Source organism: Genypterus blacodes, unplaced genomic scaffold (genome assembly GCF_046128005.1).
Source record: "Genypterus blacodes isolate CSIRO-AG114 ecotype Tasmania unplaced genomic scaffold, CSIRO-AGI_Gbla_v1 ptg000033l_1, whole genome shotgun sequence".
In the NCBI taxonomy this organism is placed as follows: domain Eukaryota; kingdom Metazoa; phylum Chordata; class Actinopteri; order Ophidiiformes; family Ophidiidae; genus Genypterus; species Genypterus blacodes.
Window position 1 is genome coordinate 892,708 of NW_027466846.1, and position 24,044 is coordinate 916,751.

The 24,044-nt window shown below is 41.3% G+C and overlaps 1 protein-coding gene across 1 annotated transcript in view; it reads left to right on the forward strand.

Moving 5' to 3' along the window:
• Window positions 1–6,037: 6,037 nt before the first annotated feature.
• gfra4a (GDNF family receptor alpha 4a) overlaps window positions 6,038–24,044 on the forward strand; it is a 30,714-nt gene continuing 12,707 nt past the window's right edge. Inside the window, exons 1-7 of the mRNA XM_076146650.1 lie at window positions 6,038–6,151; window positions 6,406–6,415; window positions 6,911–7,192; window positions 9,615–9,695; window positions 15,151–15,490; window positions 19,066–19,175; window positions 21,399–21,533. Coding sequence (XP_076002765.1) covers window positions 6,038–6,151; window positions 6,406–6,415; window positions 6,911–7,192; window positions 9,615–9,695; window positions 15,151–15,490; window positions 19,066–19,175; window positions 21,399–21,533 — 1,072 coding nt within the window. The remainder of the gene's footprint in view (window positions 6,152–6,405; window positions 6,416–6,910; window positions 7,193–9,614; window positions 9,696–15,150; window positions 15,491–19,065; window positions 19,176–21,398; window positions 21,534–24,044) is intronic.

Sequence of the window (24,044 nt, forward strand, 5' to 3'; positions counted from 1 at the left end):
TTCATTTCCAATCCTTCATACCGCTGAAGGACTGTAGTCTAAAATTAATGTGTTATTGTCCAGCAAAACATAATTGTGTCCGTTTTATATTAACAATATGACAAAATGAGCTTTTGAAAAACGGATTTCTAAAGGGCCCAACAATCACAAAACTCGCACAAGACCGCACACGCCTTCATATGGAAGGAAGACAAAGAAATATGCATGGACTGCAGTTGCCTAGTTTGTGGAATAGTATTGACTTTCTAAAGAATGGATTAGTCGTTGAGGATTCGGGGAAGGAAATTAGTATTCAGCATCACCGCCGCAGCTCAGTCTCTTGGTTCCCTACTAAATTTCAACGTTTTTTGCTGAATCAATGATACAGAAAAAAGGAGCCCATCACTGAGTGTTTTGAGGACCAATTACAATGCGAAGCAGTCTGCAAACTAAATTTATGGTAAATTGTCTCTTTGGAAAAAAAAAAAACTCAAAGCAATTTTGTGTCTCTGTGTGTGCTAGAGAGAGAAAGAGACAAAGAATAATTTTGCTGATGCTTCGAGGAAGAAGGTCTGGCATTATTAGTGGCTGTGAGAACAGAGTAAAAAAATGGGGAAAGGATCCCTGCAGGCTCAGTCGTCTTGGTTAAAAAGTGTTCGGGGAGACGCACTTAGCTAATAAGCAAGAGGACTATAACAAAGGCAGCTTCCCTTGGTGGTACTGCCGGCGAGTTACCAAACAAAACAAAACAAAGCAAGAGCTGTTATCTCTAATAGGTTTATCATTCTGTGGACACTGCAAGTCACTCAGATATACACAGACATGATGAACACACAGATTGTTTTTTTATGCAAGAGAGAGTCCGGAAAATCTCAACATGACAGCTTTAGAGAAACAACATATAGATCCACGATTTGGTGTAGGGAAATGTATACTTATGTAACTATAGAGATATGGCAATGGAAAAAGTATTCAATTGCAAGTAAACTGTCAAGGCTTCTACCCAAGAAGATAGAGTAAGGAAGTATACAAGACACAAGACACCTTCGTCTATACTGGTTCAGCCTTAGTTGAGGTACTTTTGATACATTTTTGAGAGGTCTGCACACTGCAGACCCCCAGTCACATCACACTCTGTGTAGAAAGTGAACAGGACTTTTACTTATAGAATGTTAAATGAGCTGCAGCGTACATTTTAGGAACTCTCAGGAGGGAAGAAGGTCAGTTATCACAATGTGGATGTTGTGAGTTTTTTGAGTGCGGTTGCAAACTTGACGCAACATGAGCGCAATGCAGGCAACCTGTACAGGTTTCAGAGGAAGCTTCACCTAGTAACCTGAGGGCTAACGGCTGACGGCAGTGACGGGTGTCCATGGCTGCAGTGGCTGCTGGGGTCTAGGTGGGAGGAAGAGGCGCATGAGGAGTCATGTTAATGGACATTCACTCAATTATTGACCTTTTTGAGAAAATTCTGCTTCACTTCTTTTCTCTCAGCATTGCATTAAAACTAAATTAAATATATTCATATTATTTCAGGACACCAAAATATAAGTTAACCAGAATAAAAATGGTGAAAAACTCATGGCACTAAAGTGGAATTGGAACTAAATAAAAAGAAATGGAACTAAAAGAAAATCCTTCAAAATCCTTCAACTGACAACTCAAATTTAAATAGACATTTTGATTCTTTAAAAATCCCCCGAATTTGCTGTATCTCCAATTTTGCTGATAATTTGCATTCACCCCCTCCTTGGGCCAGGTGACGTGTTTTTCCATTGTGACACTGAGAATTTCATTCACCGCCTCCAGCTCAGAGTTTCTTCTGTCACTGTTGTCAAGGATTCGTCTCAGCTTGTCTGTTTTTAGCTTCGGGAACAATTCACTTGCGCACAATTGCAGGAACAAAATAAATGCATTTCGTTTTGCTTTGTGTTTTTTTGAAATATTTATGTACTTTCAGACTCATCCGATCTTTGAACTCGAAGGTGTATTAGCGTGCGGTGGGAAGGGGGGGGGGGGGGTAGAGAGCGAGAGGGAGAGGTGAACAGGTGAGAACAGAGAGATAAGCAGAAGGGATGATGGGGAGAGAGAAGATCAGAGAAGAACAGACAAAGAGCAGGAAAAGGTTTAGAAACAAGCAAGAGAGAGAGCGAGAGCTCAAACAGATTATTCATCTCAGTGGGATAAACAAGGAGACATGTCAGGATGGAACAAATTTGAATGACAAGGCGGCGATTGCTCCTAATTGGTTTTGACTGTGGCTCTTTGAGCATCTGGTGTTCTGTGGCTCTGTTTCCAGGGTATCTGTGGGGAAATGGGCTGATGCTTAACACCTCAGACTAATTTCAAACCAAGTCTCCACACCAAATTTGTCGCAATTAAATACATTAAACAATAAAAAAATTTCACTGACTGAACTGCTGTTCCCTTTTTGCCTTTAATTCCAACGGATGCTGAATGTGACATTGGTGTTCCTCTTTGCTCCATCATCCATATCTAAACACCCCCTACACACCTATGTGGAGACTCAAAATAAACAAATCTGTCTAAGCGAGCCATTCTTGTGCCTTGTTGAATCCCTAGTTCCGACAACGTGAAAGAAATCTACAACTGTGTCCTTTTCTTGGTTTGACATGATTCTGTATCTGTATACTTTTGGATACTGACTGACATGGGGGCCTGATGTATGTTTTGAACAGGACGAATGTAAGAAAAAAGTGTTTGGAAAAGCATTTACATTACATTACATTACGGTCATTTAGCAGACGCTTTTATCCAAAGCGACTTACAATAAGTGTGTTCAACAAAGGTAGATAAAAAAAAAAAAGCACACTTGAAGTAGGACACACATGTCAACGAGAGAGAGAGAGAGAGAGAGGGAGAGAGAGAGAGAGAGCGTAAACGATGCTTGGTTGTGTTTATTTGAGAGCATTTATGAATTTGTTACCGCCTCTCTGCTGCAATAACCGGCCACCTAATTATCACCAAACAGACGCAGCTGTGGTGCGTTCTGTAAATGGAGGCGTTCATGGGAGAATAGGCAGCTGTGGTAGAGTTTAATGTCGCTCTTTAAGCTGTTTAAATATGACTCATGATTAGAAAAACATTTGCTCCTTCTAAATTAGTGCCAGATTATATTTAGAAAATTAAATTGATTTGATTTTCTTGATATAATTGATTAATTCACTGTGATTTCCTCCTTTTAGTGAAGTATCCAGCAGGTTTTGGAGCTCCAATTGCTCACACAGTCAACCTTTCGGACAGGCTCGTGCTCAGTTTAACGAGCAAAGCTTTGTGTGCGGCTGGAGTTTGTACACTCTGTTTTCTCTGACACAGTTTTGTGTGTTCTTAGCTTGTGTCGTCTGTGGAGGGGGCCGTTTCAAAGGGGCTTAGCCTCAAAACACAGTAGAGTTTTTGTGTGTTTTGTTTTTGTTTTTTTCGAACTTTTGCCCACATTTTCCTTCTGTACTGTAAATATGCTGCACTGCCAGGGAGATAAATAAAAGGCTGTTCGAAAGCTGCGACGACCCTTGTTTCTCGTTTTGCCGCTCGGCCGACCTTACACTGACAGTCATTGCTACAAATTCTGGACATAAATTGATTTGCACTGGAAACGGGCAGAAATAATCTGGCAGCTCCGGCAGGTGTTTCCTTTCTCACTTGATTCAAGAAAATAAGACTTTTAGAAGTTAGTATAGACCCAAGTAACAACCTACCCACCTACAGTACATCTCGCCTCACTTCAACCTCTGTGTGTTTCCACCTGCACCTTCAGATACTCACATAGGATAGTGAATCAAAATGCCTGAAAGCATTTTCAAATATATTCTCCTCAAATTTAGCAAAGAATATAGTCACGGGGGTGGAGTAACATTGTGTATATTTAATGAAAATCGAGGTGCTTCACATGTTTTCTTGTTTTCAAGAGAGCAGTACTTGAGCCCCCAAACTTTCTGAGACAAGCTGATTTGCATTGGAAATGAACAAGATCCTCTCCAACCACTTTTGCTTTACATATGGAAAAATCATGTTTCCAGACGTGGTAGGAATAGGTGCCTAGTGGAGAGGGTTTGAAGTGGCACACTAAGTGGCGGCTCTCAGGACCTCAGCAAAGACGAGCTCTTCAGTTGAGTGGCAGATGTTTTCTCTCAATAGCATCTACAAACAACTCTGAGTCACGGCAACAAGCATAACGCTTTTCTGTCCAGACTTATTATTGACAGCTTGGTGACTGATGAGCTCAGTCGTTTGGAAGGTTATAGATTTTGACCCTGTTTACTTGTCTGTTTTAATGCTTTTCTTTACAAATCCAGAATTGCATTTTAGTAATCTACAGTAATTCATTGCATCATCTGAGCTAAGAGACTTCACTTACTTCAGTCGCTTTGTGAGTTCAGGATGTTTCCCAAGGTGCTGCAAGTTTTGCAAAATAGACCATCTCAGTCAATTTGCTGTCATTATTGCTACAGTACACATACACCATTAGCCACTTATGACTTCTCTTCTCTGGGAGAAGGAGGGTCGCCGGTTCGAGCCCCTGCCGAGGTGCCCCTGAGCAAGGCACCGAACCCTCAATTGCTCCCCCCTCTGCGAAGGGTGGTAATGTAATGTAAGTCGCTTTGGATAAAAGCGTCTGCCAAATGCTCGTAATGTAATGTAATGTAATGCTCAGATGTGGCACATGTTGAATATGCATTGTGAAGAGTAAAACGACACATGGAATCAGATATTCTCACTTCTGTTTTGGGCCGCACTCCTGTGGAAGTAAATGTGATGTGTTGAAAATCCCCCCCAAGCTGCAACAAGTCCTCGAACCCTTTGTCTCTACAGACACGGACAGATCTTGCAAAGCTAAATCTGGAAACTAAGCCACTGTTGCGTACAGCTTCAGGTGTAAACCGTGTAAAGAGATTCGATCTTGGTAACTTAAAAAACAAAGATATAGAAAAGCTTGAATGCAAGCAAAATCAGATTTGGCATCAAGACCGATGATTATTGTCTTGAACTAGTTTCCTTTGGCAGTGCTTGGATCAGACTTTATCAATCATTTTTTCCAGTGTTATGTAACATAGAATTAACCCACATAACCTGGGTAGAGGTCGTATGAGTAGTACTTCTAGTGTGGGTAGTGTAACTGGTCACCATTAGACCAGGATAGAAACTACATTTGCTATTTTATGTAAAGAGATGCAGAGAATTGTTTTAAGCGTTGTCTGTCCTGTTAGACGAAAAGAACAGGAACAGATCAAGGGTTGTTTTCGGAAATGTTACTAGGTTAAATTTAATTTTCACTATATTTACATGTACTACAGAACTATTTCTGTATTTATTTATCACCCTAAAAGGTTAATACGAGATATTGTGCTGTTTGCTTCCAAAACGGCCTCCTTTTTAGAACTGTATGTAACACAGACCCAGATAATAAATAAAACATTTACTGTGCTTAAGGGAATAAAGCTGCATGTGATTAGTGCCACATAAAAGAAGGAAAAAGTAAACATGTTGTTCCCCTCACATAAGATGCAGACCCTCTGAGGGCCAATCTGTAATAAATGTGTCACTTTGTTTTGACTGCAGATGAAGCAGCAAAGAGTTCAGTGTAATATGAATCCATCCGCAGGCTTTGGTGGGAGGCCTCAGAGCCCATCCAAATGCAGCCAGCGGTGTCACTGCTGAATCATATGGCAGGCAAAATATTAGAGGTTTGTCATTTTTGAAGTTTTAGAGTGCAGCTTTATGATCCTCCAGCTTTTGTCTGATCACTAAGGACTGGGGTGTAACATTTAATTTAATTTACTTCTCTCAGCAGAGATTTAATGTATCATAAAATCTAGATTAGATGCAGCTCACTTTGGTCTGATTGACTTTGATGTCTCCAGAAAGTACAGCAGCTCTGCAAACGTGAGGCATCAAAAGAAACTATAGGGATTCTGTCAGCAATAATTGCACGCGTGTGAATCTCACTCTAAGAATTGGAAAACCGACGTTTCTTTTCAGGGCTAAACTAGGGCTATCCTCAAACAACAGCAGCTCAGTACGTGCTACTGAATCATGCCAGATGGAAGCTGAACAAGAACAGAGGCATGTCAGAGTCGATCACACCAATAGCAGAAATATTTTAAAGGAACAGACCAACCATGAGGAGTCCAACAGTGAATCTCATGCTGCACAAGTAGGCATACCTAAACCACAAATCAATACAAACATCCCAAACATCCCTTCAAGCACAATGTAGTATGTTTTCCGGTCAATTACGAGCCATCCAGGGTACTGACATTGTTTGTTGTAAGTATTGTATTTTAGAGATATTTGGTGTTCACTTACTCGGTCCATAGGCCTTTGAACGCCTCTGCAGAGCAACATCAGAGTTGCGTTTTATAGTGAACAGTAACAGAACTTATGCCCTACCCCATCCTGATTCTGCAGGAATCACACTGTATGTACAGTATCTACTGACCAGTCCCATACCCTGAGTTTATCATGGGTAGAGACAGTTTACAAAAAACACCTCTCTATGTGTGTTTTGGATTATAAAAGCTGTGTGGAATTTGTATGAAAAAAATGCTTAACAGTACAATCAGAGTGGAAATTAGAAAAAAAAAACATTTACAGTTGTTATTCAATTGTATAACCACTTTTCCTTTTGTTTTCTGTTTTGAACTTCTCACATAATTAGCAGCTCTTTTGCTTCTTTCCATATTGCACTTTACTTTCTGCTACCTCAAGCTGTCGGATCCAGTGTTCTTTTCTAACAGGAAACACAACAGCTTTTGGGCGTGTGGGGACGTCATTTCTTACTGAAAATCAAGTCAAACAAATTAGTTCTTCATGAAAATCTGGGAATTTTTTGGATGGGAGTTGTTAACGAAACAGAACACAATGAGCCTTAGAAATACATGACCCTAACTTGTGCACCGTGGTTGCTTTTCAGGGCTCCCCCATCTGGCTCTGGCTGCGGGTGGGAGGGACTGCCTGCGCGCTGGAGACACCTGCTCCAGCGACGACACCTGCAGCCCACGCCTGCGCACCCTCAGGCAGTGTGTGGCGGGGGACGGCAGCGTAAAGCTGGGGCCCGGGGCGCGTAACCAGTGTGAGAACGCCATGACGGCACTGCTGTCTACCCCTCTGCATGGCTGCCAGTGTAAACGAGGCATGAAGAAGGAAAAGAACTGCCTGAGCATCTACTGGAGTCTGCACCAGTCTGTGCTGCACGGTAAGACCAGCGTAAAGCAACACACCCAACCTGATGTTGCCCGTGCTGTTAGGTACGAGGTGGGTGGGAGCAGTGTGCTATTGGGATTATCAAGTGTACCTCCCATTGTACATGAATAACATTAGCACCTCTACAAGGCTCAACATTAAATTCCAGGCTCAACAGAAAAATAGTTCAGTTGTAGCCCTGATTCCTTTTGTTCCACCCACAGTGGAACAAAACATTCAACCTTTTTCTTTGTACTGCATTCATATTTAGATTTTGACATTTAGCATTGAAGTGTGTCCACAGCAATGGAAAACAAGTGGAAGTGGAGAGAACAGCCTCATTTCTGAGATAATATATTACAAACCAAATTGCAAACAATAAAGCAGGAGGTGAACAACCTTTTCAAATAGCAGTGAGGGACTCCAGTCTGCAGCAACAGACCCAAAAACAAGACCATGTGGATATCACGCCAACATCCACAAACTCTACAACTACATCATATGAAAGCTACTTGCACCACAGCCCCCTGATAAACTGTTTTTCATTTTGGAAAAGGGAACGTATATTTCCTACCTCACTGCTGGGAGGAGGTAGCTAGTGTCTTATAACAGAGTAAAAAGGGTTCATATGGGGATATTCCGGGGCAGGTGTAAAGTAAAACGAGTAATAAAATACAGGATATTTAGATGATTTGATAACTCTCTGGAATGCAATATTACACCGAATTCCCAAGGTTGGTTTGGATTTGGTAAAACAGAAGATGTGCCGGTATTTATAGAGATAAATTTATGGATGGAAGTTTATTCATCTTTGCTATTGACCAGCACACACACTGCAACATATCATTGTAGTCTCTGCACACCTGTTGAGAAAAGCAGGAGTGTATGAGATCAGAAGATGAAGCTCCAGATCACTGCCAATAGCTATGGTCTTCATTGGGAGCTTCAGTGATTTCTTGTATGTCGATCCAAATGTGAATTCTTTGTGCCCTAGGAATTTTGGACTATTGATTTATTTTTCGCCCTTCCTGTGTTGAATTTTTGTTTGCTTTGTCATTGAGTTCTGGACTCTTCCTGCCCTAAGGCTGAAGTTTGCCTGCCCTTTGTGTTGCCTTATTTTCCAACTTTATTTCAAAATAAAGGCTGCTCCTTGTGCCTAGTTTTGTTTTTTCTGCATTTGATTCCTCACCCTTACACTCCAGTTGCTCCGTGATGATTAGGATCTTTCTCTTACTTTACACGCCATAATACAGAAATAACTGCTACTTCTGTACACATGATCCTTTAACAAATGTCTGGAGTAAAAATTTCCTCTGAAAAATGAAATTTCTAAGTTCAAATATACTGCCTGTGCTCTGTGAATGGAGCCTGAACACCACAGCCTTCATATTTTAGCTTTTAGTGTATGTTGCTCTTTTTCTTCTGATATATGTATCACAGAGGATTTCTCCCAAATCTCTTAACCTCCTCCCCTGCGTGCTGGGAGAGTATTTTAGGCTAAAGTTATAGCTAAGTCAAGAGAGTCGTATATATTTGTGTGTGTGTATCAGCAGATATTAATAACATACACTCACCCTCTGCCTATATTCCCCAAGCTGTCAGCAATTTTCTGCCATATGTTTTCTTACAGATTTGCTTTTAAAAACCTGCCGCCCTGCTTGTCTCCATGTGCTCAGACACTAAAATTAGACATTACATTTTTTTGACACATTAATAATAATACTCAAACAAAAAAATGTTTGGGGTGGGGGCGTTGTCATGTGAAAAAAAGGGGAACACAGCAATGGCTGCTTTTTCCATATTTGACATTAATGACACTTGTGAAAAGACCTTAACCCTCAAAGAGCTGACCTTGATCCAAGGACGTAGCCACTTAATTATCCATTTTATTCTGTCCTTAATTCAGATTTTAAAAACATTCCAAATGTGAAAGGCAAAGTAGGTATTCTGGTATCTGGGTGATACAGTATGTCCAAATTGTATTCCGAAAAAGTTTAGCCTAACAACCCTACAGCCATATTGAAAATATGAAGTCAAGTCAACTTTATTTCTATAGACCAATATCTCATATGATATCTGAAAGGGCTTTACAGGCCCACAACATCAGGAAATTCACAATCCCATGCAAAGCTTTGGAGGAAGACAAAAACCCCTGAGAAAATGAATTGAATGAAAAAATACGTTTTCTGTGTTGAATACGGGTCAGAAATGTCACACGATTTCAGAAATCATCACCTTTATTTAAAATGTATTCCATATTACTGCAACAACTATATGTTGGCACTGCTTTCCTTCCCTTGAGGAATTAATTCCTGAAGTTGTTAATGAGTTATTTTAATGTTATCTATTGTGAGTTTTGTCTCGTTGTCATTTTTAACATTTTAATCCAGAGCTTTTGGATGGAACAGAATTTCATCTGATGTGTGTGTTGGCAGGGTTGAGCCTGGTGGAGAACTACCCTTATGAACCAGAGGAGAGGGGCTCCGACTACGTCCGGCTGGCCTCCATCGCTGCAGGTGGGTGGGCGAACTGTCATTACTAGGAGTGCTTCCCTGCATCTGCCTTCAGTTTGTGGGAAAAGTTATTCAGACGATCAAAAAAGCATCCATTTTCCCAAACACAAGCCGGTTGCCAGCCTACTTAGCTGCGCTGTGTGTGAACGACAGGGTAAATTGAGGTATTACAGCCTAGCTGAGCGGATGGGTGTGTATGTGAGTGGATTTCCAGCGTATTTGATGAGCAGCTCCTCACACTTCGCTTGTGTCTTGCCTCTGAGCCTGTAGGCGAGCCCGGGGGCTGCTATGTGCTGCTGTTAGCCCCCAAGCCACGGATTAATTACCTATTTGCTTTAATGGAGCTGGAAACTGGAAATCTGAGGGGTGAAAGAGTAAGACAGAGAGAGGGGGGGAGAGACTACAAGAGCAAGAAGATGAAGAAAGACACACGGGAAAAGTCAGGGTGGGAGGGTGAGACGTGGGCAGAGAACCCAACTTACCACATGAAAGAGAGACACTGCAAGACAGCTGGTTTGTTTACTAAAAGCAAAACTACTTTTCTCCCCGCTGAAAGGTTTGGAAAAATAGAGGCTGCACCCAAATGAGAAGTTAACTTGTTTTTTCTCTACTAGAGGAGACGTAAAGTCAAGTGCTCTGTTTTCTCCAACAACAATTATACTGTGGATGAGTGAAGCTGAGATGGAGAGTCTGCAAAACTTAAATAAGGACTCAAATGAAGTGATTAGCGTGAAAACCATTCATGCATATCATACAGTGTGATGATAAATGCCTTAGTCACACAAAAATATGTGTCTACGAGTAATGACAGCTTGAAGGAAAGATACTGCATGATTGAACTTTTATTTAAATGTCCCCAATATAGGATACTAATATATATAGTTACTCTTAAAATAAATAGTGCTACTGAACAATGAGAAATATGAGAAACAAAAGTCAAAATGACACAGCTCTTCTTCAGAAACTATAACTATGATAAGGATTGTTCAATAATTGGTAATACTGTCACCTTGAAATATTAACACCTATACCGAACTGTTGTCGAGCTAAAGTAAAAAGTCTCAAAAAGTAATCAAGCAAATAAACTACTTTTCAAATTTGTACTTAAAGTAATGCCCTCAGAGCGATACAAGATACCTCAGCGCAGGATTTAGTCCATGCTAATTACCTGCTGCCAGAATATTATCGGGCCAATTATACAGGAAAGTCTGAAAGAAAGAAATGACATTAAATTAAATTTTCAAATAAATGTATTACTGATAACAAGCTTCCACTAAGAAACACTATTCAATCAGGTTACTCTGTCCTAGCCTAGGAACTTAGCTGCTACGTAAACAATGCCATCAGAGTCAAAACGGCTAGCTATCATCACAGCAGCCTATTTAGTAGTTAAAAGAAGTTACATTGCAACATTCCGTTAATAGCAAAATGCTACATGCATCTTTTGGGATTTTTTACACTTTACATTTTACACTGAAATGTTATTTTGCTGTTAGTTAGGAATGCTAACACACTGCTGCTAACTCTTGGTGTAGATATAAAGTAGCTAAGCTATGTGAAACAGCAGCTATGGCTCTAGTTGTCCATTATTAACTTCAGCGTTCATAATCAAGAAATATGTAACAGTTGAAGCAGAATTGTGCATTAGTGAAAGCCGTTGAATAAATGTATATATGTACAGATGTTAGCCCCTCCTGTGTCTTACCATAAAAGTAAGATACATATATAAATGACGCTCCTTGGTGGTTGTCCTCTGTCAGGATATAAATTCAGTGACCTCACACATCAGCTTCTTATTAAAACGACAGCTCTCATTTGATTGTGCATTAAATTACAGCAGCAGTCGACCTGAACTACACAGCCTCCTCATAAATTACACTACTAGTTGCTACGTGGGAGGTCAGAGTTGACATCCAAGCTACGCATCTTGACAACTCCCGCACCAAAACAACAATGGTGTGATTAATGGGTGTTTTTCTGCCCTCATAGCATCTCTCCCTCAAATAGAGTAATGACCCGTTTCAACGACACAAGCAGGAGTCACAGCTCATCACATTTTCTGGCATTTCGGAGGATAGTACTAAACCCTGAGAATACAGCCCAGTCACATGTGTTTAGGATGAGCTTCACTTCTGGTGCACTCTTTCTTTAGCGCTGAGGAGACCATAGAAACAAACTAGACGCCATCTACCTTCATGGGGAATCCCGAATATCCCCCGGCCAGGTGGAAAACATAATCCCTCCAGTGGTCTGCTACCATTTGGACGTGTCCAGAATACTTCACAGAGAACACGTCCCGAGGGCGTCCTCATCAGTTACAAAAACCTCCTGTCAATGTGATGGATCGGCTGCTTTGCTCATCCCCAATCATGTCCAATCGTGTGACATTTACCTGATTCTACCGTCAGTCATGACAATGCTGGTTCTCATTTCTAAAATATGACTAAAACAATTGATTTGTAGAAAGAGGTCGAAATAATCTCTCTGCACTGGCAGATTCAAGATTTTTAGGACTAAGCAACAGAAGAAACTAGAGAGGGCGCTCCTTAGAATGCATACATCCACCAAATCCCAACAATTCTCCAATTATGGCTCCCTCTTTCAATTAACAGTTTATTGCGTAGACCAGGATCACCCACCCTGGATTATGTCCAACCTGCCCAACAACTTTTATGAAAATCAGTTCATCATTTTTGGAGTAATCCAGCAGCCAAACAAACAAAAATTAAGAGTTTGTCAGATTATTCAGGTTCTTGAAGTAAAATTCATTAAAAAATAATTTCCTTTCCTGACCTTCCTGATCTTGATGAGATGATTTTTCATTGCTGACACGAATCAATATCGTTTTCACACGAATTCCAATTTTCACTTCATTTTATATGCATATTCCTTTTCCCAAGCATGTGGCCACAAGATGCAATTTGTCATGCAGCCACGTTGTTCTGTCAGTTCATCCCATCCCCCACCTCCCTACCCAGCTGCTTAGCAGTTAAGATGGGAATAACCTAGGCTTTGTGACGGTTGTTAGCTTGCCCTCCAAGGCCATTCATATTTATATGACACCTTGGTTAGAGCTGTACTCACCAGGAGACACAACTACAGGCAGTTTACAAACTAATGAGCAGTGCTTTCTGCAAGATAGCTGAGCCTTATCATGGCTGTATTGACTGGGAGGTCACTTGGGAGAAACACACATGAGGATGGATTGGGAAATATTGTCACAAAAAATGGTTATGAAGGGGCTTTCTGCTGCATCCACAGAGGTGGTTCATTACCAGGAAGCGCTCGAGTAGATACAGTGATGGAGAAAAGCAGGAATGGAGGTTGACAAAGTTAAAGAACGATGGATGCAGGGAGGGACAGATGAAAGAAAAATCAAAGCTAGAAGCAGAATGCCACAAAATTGGCTTGCGAAGAGAAAAGATGTGATTTAAAAATCTTAGCATTTGTTCAGAGTTCATTGTTAGAGAAGTAAATCTGAAACAATGGTTCAGTACTTTGCTGACGCTAGAGAGACTCTTCCTCAAATTTTGTCTGCACAAAGATGAATGGATAAAATTTTCGGAAATGCAGTTTTATATGAAGATTGCCTCAGGTGTGAGAGATACAACATCTGTCAGATGTTTTAGTCACATTTGTCTGGATTGGGATCAATCAATCTAATTTTAATCAAATCAGAGTGAATAATTTTATGATTTTCACAAGATTCTTATCAGGTAGACAACATATAAGGGAACACTTAATCATCACAGTATAACACCAAGTCAGTTCAACTTCAGCGATATCCATTTGTCCATTTAGGAAGCACAAGTGATTGTGAATCAATATCATCTGCTTTGGTGAACGTGATGGTAGTTTTGGCACATGAACACAGGTGCAATGTAGAGACAAAAGCAAGACAACCGGAATGGTGTGCTCTAGTTTTGTGTCATGCTAGTGTCCTTGTCACTACTGGTAGCAGCACCTGCAGCCCAATCAGCTCCTCCAGATCCACCACCATCCACTGACTCATCAGGACCATGTCCAGATGTTGTCCGGTGTACTTAAAGACAAGCGGGGGGCAATACTCTACTGAGTCACATTCTGAGTTGCCATGATGAAATTACCCGAAGTTTGATCAGCCTGTTATGTTAATTCTTTCCTTTGATTTTCGGCGTAATTTTGAACCCAGCCCTCAATTGGTTGATGATTTTGGTTTCCATTGATAGTTATTACGTCATTTTGTTCTCAACAAGTTTTACAATGTACATCAGTAAAGATTTTCAAGATCTAATGTGGTTAAAGGGTTCCCTTCTATTTTTGTATTTGTAATTTATATACAGTATATAAGAGTAGCCTATATTTATCTCAAGGGTGCCCAATTTGTTGATTGCCGGTTGTTTGCAGTTTGATCACTAGATGCCTGAAGATGTTAAATATCCAAAATATAAAGTTGTCCATTTGTAAATCTTCTTCTCCTAATCCAAGTAGGAGAAGGTGCAGTTCTAAGGTCCATGTCATCCACCCTCCACTTAGTCTGTACATTTTCGAGATAATTAGGTTTATTATAAACTGTAGCGGATATTTTTTAATCCAATCACATCATGTTACCTCAATGATATTACAACACCAAAAATTAAAGGAACCTCAGCTAAACTGGTGCTTGATTTGAATAATGTTTATTTGGAAATCAGCCAGCAAGTATTATTATGATGGGTCACCAAGAAGTAAATCAGTATTCAGTAAGTTTGGTGACTTTTTGTGTCCTGAAAGAAGCTTAAGTAAGAGGTAAGAAAGAAAAAACAGCAAATACAATAGATGGGTAGATGAATGGATGGGTGGATAGGTGGATGGATGGAGCATGGGAGGAGACAGATGGCGTAGGGGTATCAGCAGCACTGGGAATGAAAGGTCCACAGCATGGAAGAAACATGAGGAGGGAGCGAGGGAGTGAGGTGAGTGAGGGATGAGCACAGATGTGGGAAGGAGGTGTTGGAATGATGGTTGGATAGATGAAGGAGAAGGAGCAGTAATTATAGGTCTTGTTGTGAGGTTGGAGAGATGGAGGAGCTCTTTTTTGGTGCTGCCACCCTGCATCAACCGAGCAGAATGAAATATTCAACCATTAGGCTGCAGCTCAAACACATCCAGTGCCCAGGCTCATGCAACTTTTAAACATCATTCATGTTCTATTCATTACAAGGGGGCCTATTACACATAATCATCATTTTGGTTTAGTTTGTACTTCAACACACAGGAAATCCTCGTATTTTGTTTCCATTTGTAGTGCAGCACTCTGTTGAAAGTCTGGGGGTTAGTGTGGCCAGTCAATACTGACTCCAATTAGGCCTGGGAATCATTGGTAAACATTGCCTGGGATTTGATTTTTTCAAACCACAGTGAGGGATGAAATGCATTTCTGCCCCTTATTTGTCTTCTTTCTTCTTTTCCTGTCTTCTTCTTCTACTTCTTCTTCCAGAGTCTGAAGTAACAACAGTGAACCGCTGCCTGGATGCAGCCAAGGCCTGTAATATAGATGAGACGTGTCAGAAGTTGCGTACAGAGTACGTCTCGTCTTGCATCCAGCCTTCAGCCCGCTCGGGGCCGTGTAACAGACCAAAGTGCAACAAGGCGTTGAGGAAGTTCTTTGACCGTGTTCCTCCAGACTACACCCACGAGCTTCTGTTCTGTCCTTGCACCGACACGGCCTGCTCAGAGCGCCGCAGGCAAACCATTGTGCCGTCCTGCTCCTACGAAGACAAGGACAAGCCCAACTGCATGGCTCAGCTGCGCGTCTGCAGGGCAGACTACGTGTGCAGGTAGAAACCACACTGCAAACAGCATGTCAGAATGTCATTTCTTTGGCTGGCATCACCTGGAATACAAACTGATCATTTACAACAACTAGGCTAATGGATCACATTGGTGTTTTTGCATGTTGAACTGCTGTAGACTTGCAGATTTTTAAACACATCCTATCCAGGCGGTAATTCCTCCTCCTATCCAGGCGGTAAATGTTCTGTTCATATTAGCATGGTATGAGAAAGAGAATGAGAAAGGTTATGAATAAGTAAAACCTGATTGTGGGACATAATGGGACGCTCTGACATCCAATAATTCAACCAATTTTCTACACATAACACGACTCTGACCCGAGTTCACCACAAGCTGGGACAGTGCAGTGCAGGTTACACTAACAAGAAGCAAGGCTCAGCACAACACAAAGAATGAGTCTAGCAGGCCTGTTAACCAATACAACCCATCAATTATGTATTGAGGATGCTGCCTTTTCAAAAAAGAGTCTATCCAGCTCGATCTCTGCTGACATTCTGCCATCTGCCATAGTGGAGTCTTCACCCAATTGTGATATTTCCTTGTATGATGAGTTAAGGTCATACAGGATTGTCATGTATACAGCAAAATGCATACATCACCCTGAGCTGTCCACACGTGAAAGCACCAACTACACGTGCCAGCAGAAGAGGATAAAAAGGGGAGAAGCGGCAGTGTTGGTCGTGTGTGTCCACGCTCTGTTGCTCTGTTGCTCTGTTGCTCTCTGGCTTCATTAAACACTGGGACACGTTTGGTTTTGTGATCTGGGGCTCTGGAGGATTTGATGATGGGACTGTCTTGCCAGTGGGACAGGACATTGGACCACAGGAGGCTTCCACACGCCAAACACATGCAGGCTAGGTCGACGGCAAACCCTACATTGCCAGAATGTATGAATGAATTTGTGAAGACACAGAACCCACCTGGTCAGTGGACACACATTTGTCTTGATCCATAGAGACCAGAAGTAGACCTCGAAATGAAGATAGCCTATTCTGCGTTTGGTTTGGTCTATCAGCCCTGCAGAAAATGATCTGGGTCGTTGTTGGGTGTTCAATCAGCTTTAATGAGCTTGCATACTGGGTGCAGCGTCCCATGGGTTACTGTGAGGGGCAGGGAGGGGAGGGGGGGTCTGGGTGAGGCCGGAGCAGCTCAAATGTTGGGACTGCAAAACCAAAACAAATAAACAGTCGTAGAACTAATGACTGGGGTGTTGATTTTCGGTCGTATCAGCAACCGTTTCAGTGCCATGGTAATGAGATAATTCCAAGTTGGAGGGTTTCCACCACATATGAACACACTGATCCAAAGACGTGTCAAACAATCTGCCCTTTCTCAGCTTTCATAACATAACAAATTGGCACTGTTGATGTCACAAAAAATAAAATCAAGCATAATGTTCACAATTTCCGGATATCAAAAGAATCTCAATCAGTTTTCTGGACGCCGCCAGTCGATTTTATCGACATAATGAAATGTAATTCCAATTTAATTTAGGATTATATTATAGTGCATCATCATATCATTTATGTGACTCGGACTAAGAGGGATAAAACCTCCCAAAACAACCGTACGACCCTTTAACTGGCCATTATGTTGTAAGCAGCATTTCCCTCATGGCGCTAAATGATTTTATATATCTTGGTTGATAGGGCTGTCTTGTATGATATGTCCATTCAGATTTAATGAGTCATTTGCATTTAATTAATTCAATTGTTGTAGTCATTAACTGTGTTTAATTAGTTCAATTAAAGTCTGCCTTCAATTTCTGAGGGAGGCAGCCAGGCAACAAGCAGCCATGTGAAATAGTCATTATTAGAGCGGTCATTATCACTTGGGATGCACAAAAGAATTTCCAGCCAAAGTACTCTGCAAATATTTGTTTGTTCAACCAAAACAACACCAGGATCCCTGTGCTGACCAGCTGTTCACATTTAAGTTGAGATACAGCAATACATTCATGAATAAAAAGACAATTAAAACCTCTTTAAATGTATATTGGTTTTAATGTCCAAAAAGTACCAATATCATATGAAAGACGCATTAAAATTCTTAGGGTGTATTTCTCTCTGGGGACTGAAAACATGGAGTTCTCAGCAGCCTTCTGCTGACAGCAAATGGTCGCCAGCATTTAATCTAGTTCCTCTTCAAATGTCAGGAAGACAAAGTGCTTCATCTGTCCCAGCTATCGATCTTGCATTATACTCCATCGCTGCACCGATGGATGGAGCGTCTCAAGGCCTCAACGCCGTCCGCCAATCCCACACTAGTCAAGTGGCATTAACCGGCAGGCTGCAGAGGATGCCTTCACTTACCGCACAGCCTATGAGTTTTACACACATCATTACAATGACATGACAAATGAGGGGAGCACAGGGAGTTGCGGTGCCCCGAGGGGATCCCGTTGCAAATACCAGTCGACGGGGCCGATGATTTGATATGATGGCCGCAATATCCTTGCACGATGATGATGGGGATGAGGCGCGAAGTCTGTGCGGCTGGCAGGAAACAAAGCGGGGAAGGCAGAGCGGCGGTGGGAGGAAATATTTATATGGAAGATCCGTATTTGTCTAATCTGCTGGCCTGCCAAACAGTGCCTTCGGTATTTGGAGAGCAGACCCAAAGACTTGTTTTGCCCCTCATTGACTCTTTAGAGCCTGGCAGTGTTCCAAAGGATGACTGGCTGAGGAAAGTGGGGAGAAACACAAAGAAGGATTAGAGTGGGGTGGACGCCAGGAGAGGATAAAATGTAAACCTGGCTTGTCCTGACTGAGAAGCAGTTTTTCCAAAATTGAAATATCACTCCTCATCATAACTCATCACTCATCATAAAAACAGTATATTTTAGGCTCCTTCTTTTTAATTTGTACTGATCTTCACACACTACTTCTTTATTCATTTAAGTTCAGTTTGAGCAGATTTTATGTCCCCAGGCAGCATGTGGTGCTGCTCTTGTAACACAGATTTTCGACCTCCCTCAGACTTTCACCTCTATCACAAACATGAAAAAAGCATTTGGACAGGCAAGAAAACAACATCTATAAAACTGGGATGAAAATCTTTGTGAGCATTGTTGGCAGCTATCTGTGGATTGATATCTTGCTGCCCAAACCTCTCAGTTGGAACTTGGCTTGCAGGGCTCAAAAATTATCAATCAACCATTGTAAACATTCGTAACGCTTGGTTTCCAAATTAAATCATTAAATAATGATTTTTCACAGTCACAGGGTTACAGTCTCTTTCAGCCAAAGCTTTTCACAAACTGGCAACCCCAATGTTGTTTTTATGTTTAATTTAATAAATGGCTTATTACTGTTTTGTAACTGATTTATTAACAATCGAAAAATCCATAGTTGCAATTTATAAGCCTGTTACAAAGTATTCCTCATGAGGGAGTGATACTGACCATTTCACATCCAGGTAGAGGGATATTGTGCATTTGATGTCCATATCCACTCCACTCATGGATAGAAAGCTTTGGTTCTGGTTGCGCCTGGGTGACACCATCAGTACAGCAGCCAGGCTCATGGAAATGATGAATGGCATGTTATTGCTCCCACAGGTCCCGCTGGGCACAGTTCCAGTATGACTGCCAACCCTCTGAGCAGAGCGCCAGTGGCTGCAAGCAGGAGAACCACGGGGCATGTCTACTCGCGTACACCGGCCTGATAGGTAAGAACTAAATCTTTGCTGTGCGAGCTGCAGCTTGCCCAGCTCCCTGACGGATAAGGAACAAAAAGGCTTTAGAAGGTGGGAGGTGGAGAGCTGACAAGTACACTTAGGACCCAAAAGAATGACTCAAGGATTGAGGCGAGAAAGGGCGGGTGGGTTTGAAGATCGATGGAGTGCTGATTAATGTGGCCGCAGTACGCCAAGTTGTTGGCATTTTAAGCAGTGCAATTACAGCTATTGACTGCTGTTTCTGGAGAATTATCCCTGACATGACGATGAGTAGGGGAGAGAATAGGCACAGCACACGGCTCATTGCATTTAAGATAAAAACGTAACAAAAGGTAACCCCTTACAACATGTTCGAGGGAACAACAAAGCAACACTGAACTGCTGCAAACTGGGTCAGATAAAGGGAGATGGAGACAGAAAGCGGTGCAGCAGTGATTGGCCATTTTAGACTGTTGAAGTAGAAGTAAGACTCAGAAGTGTTGTTGTTTGGAAGTCTGGGACCCAGAAAATCGATGGAGGTAAATCAGAACTTTTTTTTTTTGCCACACTGCCTGAAAGTGCAGCAATTTTATTTCCCACCCCCTTTAGAAAAAAAAAGAAGAAGCTACAAGGCGATACCCTTCCTGCGAATGACTTCCCAATCATTTCCTGCTGAAAAGTCCGACGGCATGAAAGAAGAAAAGAATAAATCTGACAGACCTCAGTGATGGTGCCTGGTCTTTGTACAGCCGGGCCGTTGCACTTATCAGAGCACACCGAACTGTCTGGACCAGTGGATATGCATGTCAGACAGTTGGAAACTAAACTTCTGTGTTTGTTTGGATTTGATCCATTGTAGCATCTAATAAGGCTCACAACAGCAGTGAGAAATGAAAAGGAAGATGTATAAGCAATCATCCCCCTCTCGCTTGTGTCTGTCTCTCTATGCATGTATAGATAAATACATTCACAAAGGAAATTGCATTTCAAATAATTGCCTGTCACCCCGAATCAGAACACTTGAGCTAATGTCTGATACTTTGCAATATCCATTCCTTTGAAATGGTATGACGCACGTACAGTCAGAGGTAAAATAGCTCGGCACAGGCGAATGTGAGGAGAGTTGAGCCCTGTCAGCCCAGTAAACAGTCAGTCTGTGTCTCTACACTCTGTCTTCATTTATTTCTCTTCAATTCCCCTTACTTTTTCATTTAATGAGCACATGTCCCACACTTGCGGCCAGATTTACCAAGCATGATGGAAATTACTGTCAAGGCTGAAAATTTCTGTACCGCCGCATGTTTTCAATTTAACGGGGTATTTGCTAAGACTGATTATGGAAATGAGCATAGCCACAGTGGGTTCATTTGAATGCACTATAGGGTCAGATTTAGAAAGCGTGACGCAAATTACCGTCCTGCAAATGTGTGTTGTTTTCAGGTCAGAGTATTTACTAAGACCGATTATGTCCATGACCACAGCCACAGCCAGTTCACTTGAATCCACTTTATAAAAGCTAGTCAAATAAAATGTAAAACTGCAAAAATGATTATTGCTTATATTGCTACATTACAAATAAGAAGCAGCACTTCAACAGGCTCTCGAGGCAAAGCCCGAAATCCAGAGCTATGCCAGCCCATATTTGATTATTGTAATTGGAAAGAATTACGCTAAACATTCATATATGGGGTTATCAAACACTTTAGATGTAGTGTAGTAGGATTATGTGTTGAAACTTGAGGTTAGTGTCTAAAGAAACGCATCCACTAAAACAAACCTGTAGGTCCTGAGCTGCCCCGAAAGATTCATTTTTGATTGGTGCATAGCGTTTATAATATGTTGACATCAACATGTAACATGTGGACCACAATTGGCTAGCTTCTGCCACATAATGGCTCACTGGATGACAGAGCCTTTCAAGAGACGGTAGCTAATGCAGCCCGTTTTCACTCAGAGCTCACAACAGTTTTCCAGACAAGACAAGAAGAAATGGGTCTTTGTAGTTTCTGCAAATTAAATCATTGTGACACAATCAACATTTTAAGGTCAGGTTGATCATAAAATTAACCAAGGTAGTGTGAACAAGGCTGAAATGCCGACTTGCAGTCATTTGTACGGACCTATTCAATTTGTAATTATGAGGCGACGTGGTTGAACTATTGCACACTATGAACATTCGCATCTGTGTTTTCTCCTCTCCTCCCCTTCACCCTAACCCTTCTTTGTTCCCTACAGGAAGCACAATAACTCCCAACTACCTTGACAACTCCACATCTAACGTGGGACCCTGGTGCTCCTGCGCAGCGAGTGGCATCCACAGGGAACAATGCAATGATTTTCTGACTTTTTTCCACGACAACGTCTGCCTGAGTGAGTAGAAGCAGCAGGAAAACACTTCCCAAAATAAACAAACTAACTCTGCTTGATAAAGTAACAATCCAAATTCTCATACACTTTGATATTGTATAAAATCCTTCAACTCAGAAGAACAAATACGCCAAGAGTTCAATTTATTCAACTAATGTTAAGTTTCCATTTTTAGAAAACCTATATCTGCATTTGGAACCACATCTGTATGAATGTATACACAGTGAACTGCTTAAGAAGTCGGCATTCGTTTCTATTCTATTCTATCCATCTAGCTACTATATCTATCTGGTAATTTGCAAATGCATTACAAAGGACGCTCTTCTAATATTTGTACAGTTTGTTGCAGCCCTCCGCAAAACTGCATCTGTTACAAAGGGGTGATACATCAGGAATAATTCTATGTAACTTTGTTCTGGAGTAGTACAGCCTATGCAAAAGTTTTAAACTGAATTAGGTTACGTTAAACATTCACTGAACAGTCGCGTATATTCGCTAGGCAGTCGTCTTCTTCCTCTTCGACTCCTTCATCAAGTTCCTCTGCCCATGACTTTTGGAGTGCTGCTGTGTTGGGTGCAAGTTGTTTTTCGAATATCTGGTAGAAATGTGGGATTGCTCCTCAATTTCTTCCAATACCATACGTGTATTTAAGTTTTCAAAATTTGGTATATGCTTTCTTATGTCATTTTGAATTTGCAGGCATAGGAAACAGTTGGATCCAGGGATGTCGTAAATGTATTTGCAATTGGGCAAAAGAGGCAAATTCTGTATGTTTTATATACAGTTTTTGGACATAACCTCTGCCTTTATAGAGCCAGCTGGAGAAAACTATATCTTGTAAAGGAGTGGTTGTGACAGATTGGGCTATCAGTGTAGATACTTGGGGGTTTAATACAGGATCTAAGGTCTTTTCAGTGTCATGGGGCTGTTGAGAAGGGCAAGAAGAGATGTCTTATAACAGAAGGAGCTTTCTAGAGACATTCCTTTTGGGCAGAAACTAGAATTGTCCTCTCTTCGTCTCTCGACTTTCGACTCTTCGCCCACCGCAGGAAGACCGAGACGGAGATGGAGAAGGAGAAATCGTGGCACAGCGGTCATTTCAATAGCAATTATTCTTCTATTCAAAGTGATTGGAAGCGGCTATTGAATTCGTATTACAGGTGATTGGCAGTAATTTGGTTTTCTCAATATATAGTAAACCAAATTTAGTTTTTAAAGACAGAAGCTGAGGTATAGACATCTGTGGCCTAGAAATGTACAAAATGATATTGTTAGCATATAGCGACAGGTGCCGCACAGACCCCTTTATATTAATGGGAGCTATATCTGAATTTTGCCTGATGGTTCAATAAGTATTGCAAATAATAAGGGTGAAATAGGACAACGCTGCCTCGTATCACAATGTATTGTGAGAGGAGAGGAGCGATTTTGAAAAAGTCCTGTTTGGTCATAATTGAACATACGTTTATATTTTTTCCGCCCTTTAGCCAACATCTTCGCAATAATCTTGGTTTCTACAGGATGGAATGACGTTTTTTTTAATGGTTGAGCATGCAAAGAAGAAGTGAAGAAATTTGGGACGCAATGGCTTATAAAATTCCACACTAAAAACCACCTCGAGTGGGAGCTTTATTTCTAGGGAAAGAATGAAATAATGTCCGTAATCTCATCTACTCTTATACCGGCGTCTAGAGCTCCTACGGCTTCGAAGAAATGTATTGATAGTTGTTGGATCCATCTTGTTTTGTGACCAATATATAAACCACAAAGCATTTATTCATATTTCTTCATATTAGGATTAGCAGCTCCTCTGGCTTTAACATTAGAATTAGATTGATAGACCAGTATCTTTAGTTTTGAAGGACTGCAGATGTGCATATACTTTACGTTGTTTCATCTATTGACATCTGACTATTCCCCCCTTTCACAATCCAACATTCCAACAATGTTTGGTATATGTACTATGTTTAATATGTAATGAAAACAATTGCTATAATAGGACCTTTACATTCTTGCAATACTGCACAATCAAGACAATCAAAAACGTTTCAGAAAAAGGATGTGCTGAAAACCTGTCAATTCTCCCAAAACAGCTGCTTGCCTGGAGGGGTTAAGCCTCAAATCCTCTCTTCTCCAGTTAAAGCCAGTATGAGAGCACATCAAGGCTCTAACTAGCAAGCAACTGATCCCTGACTCTTGAACACTGAGTCCACATTACTCCTAAATAGTGTATCCCAGCAGAACAAGAACTGTCCTCACTCGTGTTATATATATAAAGGCAATTTCTGTATTGTGCCGTTCTTTGACAATGTATCAAACCTGTAACGGCAAAAGCCCGGGGCAAAATGTCAATCTTCAGTGTGATTTCTCCCGTAATCTGCAGCGGATGCCCAATCTGCAACCACCCGGTTCAGAATTTACCCTGCTTCAGCTGTTGTGTCAAACATTTCAATTGACTGTAACGATGAATCTGGAGGGGTTTGTTTGAGTCCACATCTTAGTTTTCTGGCTTTG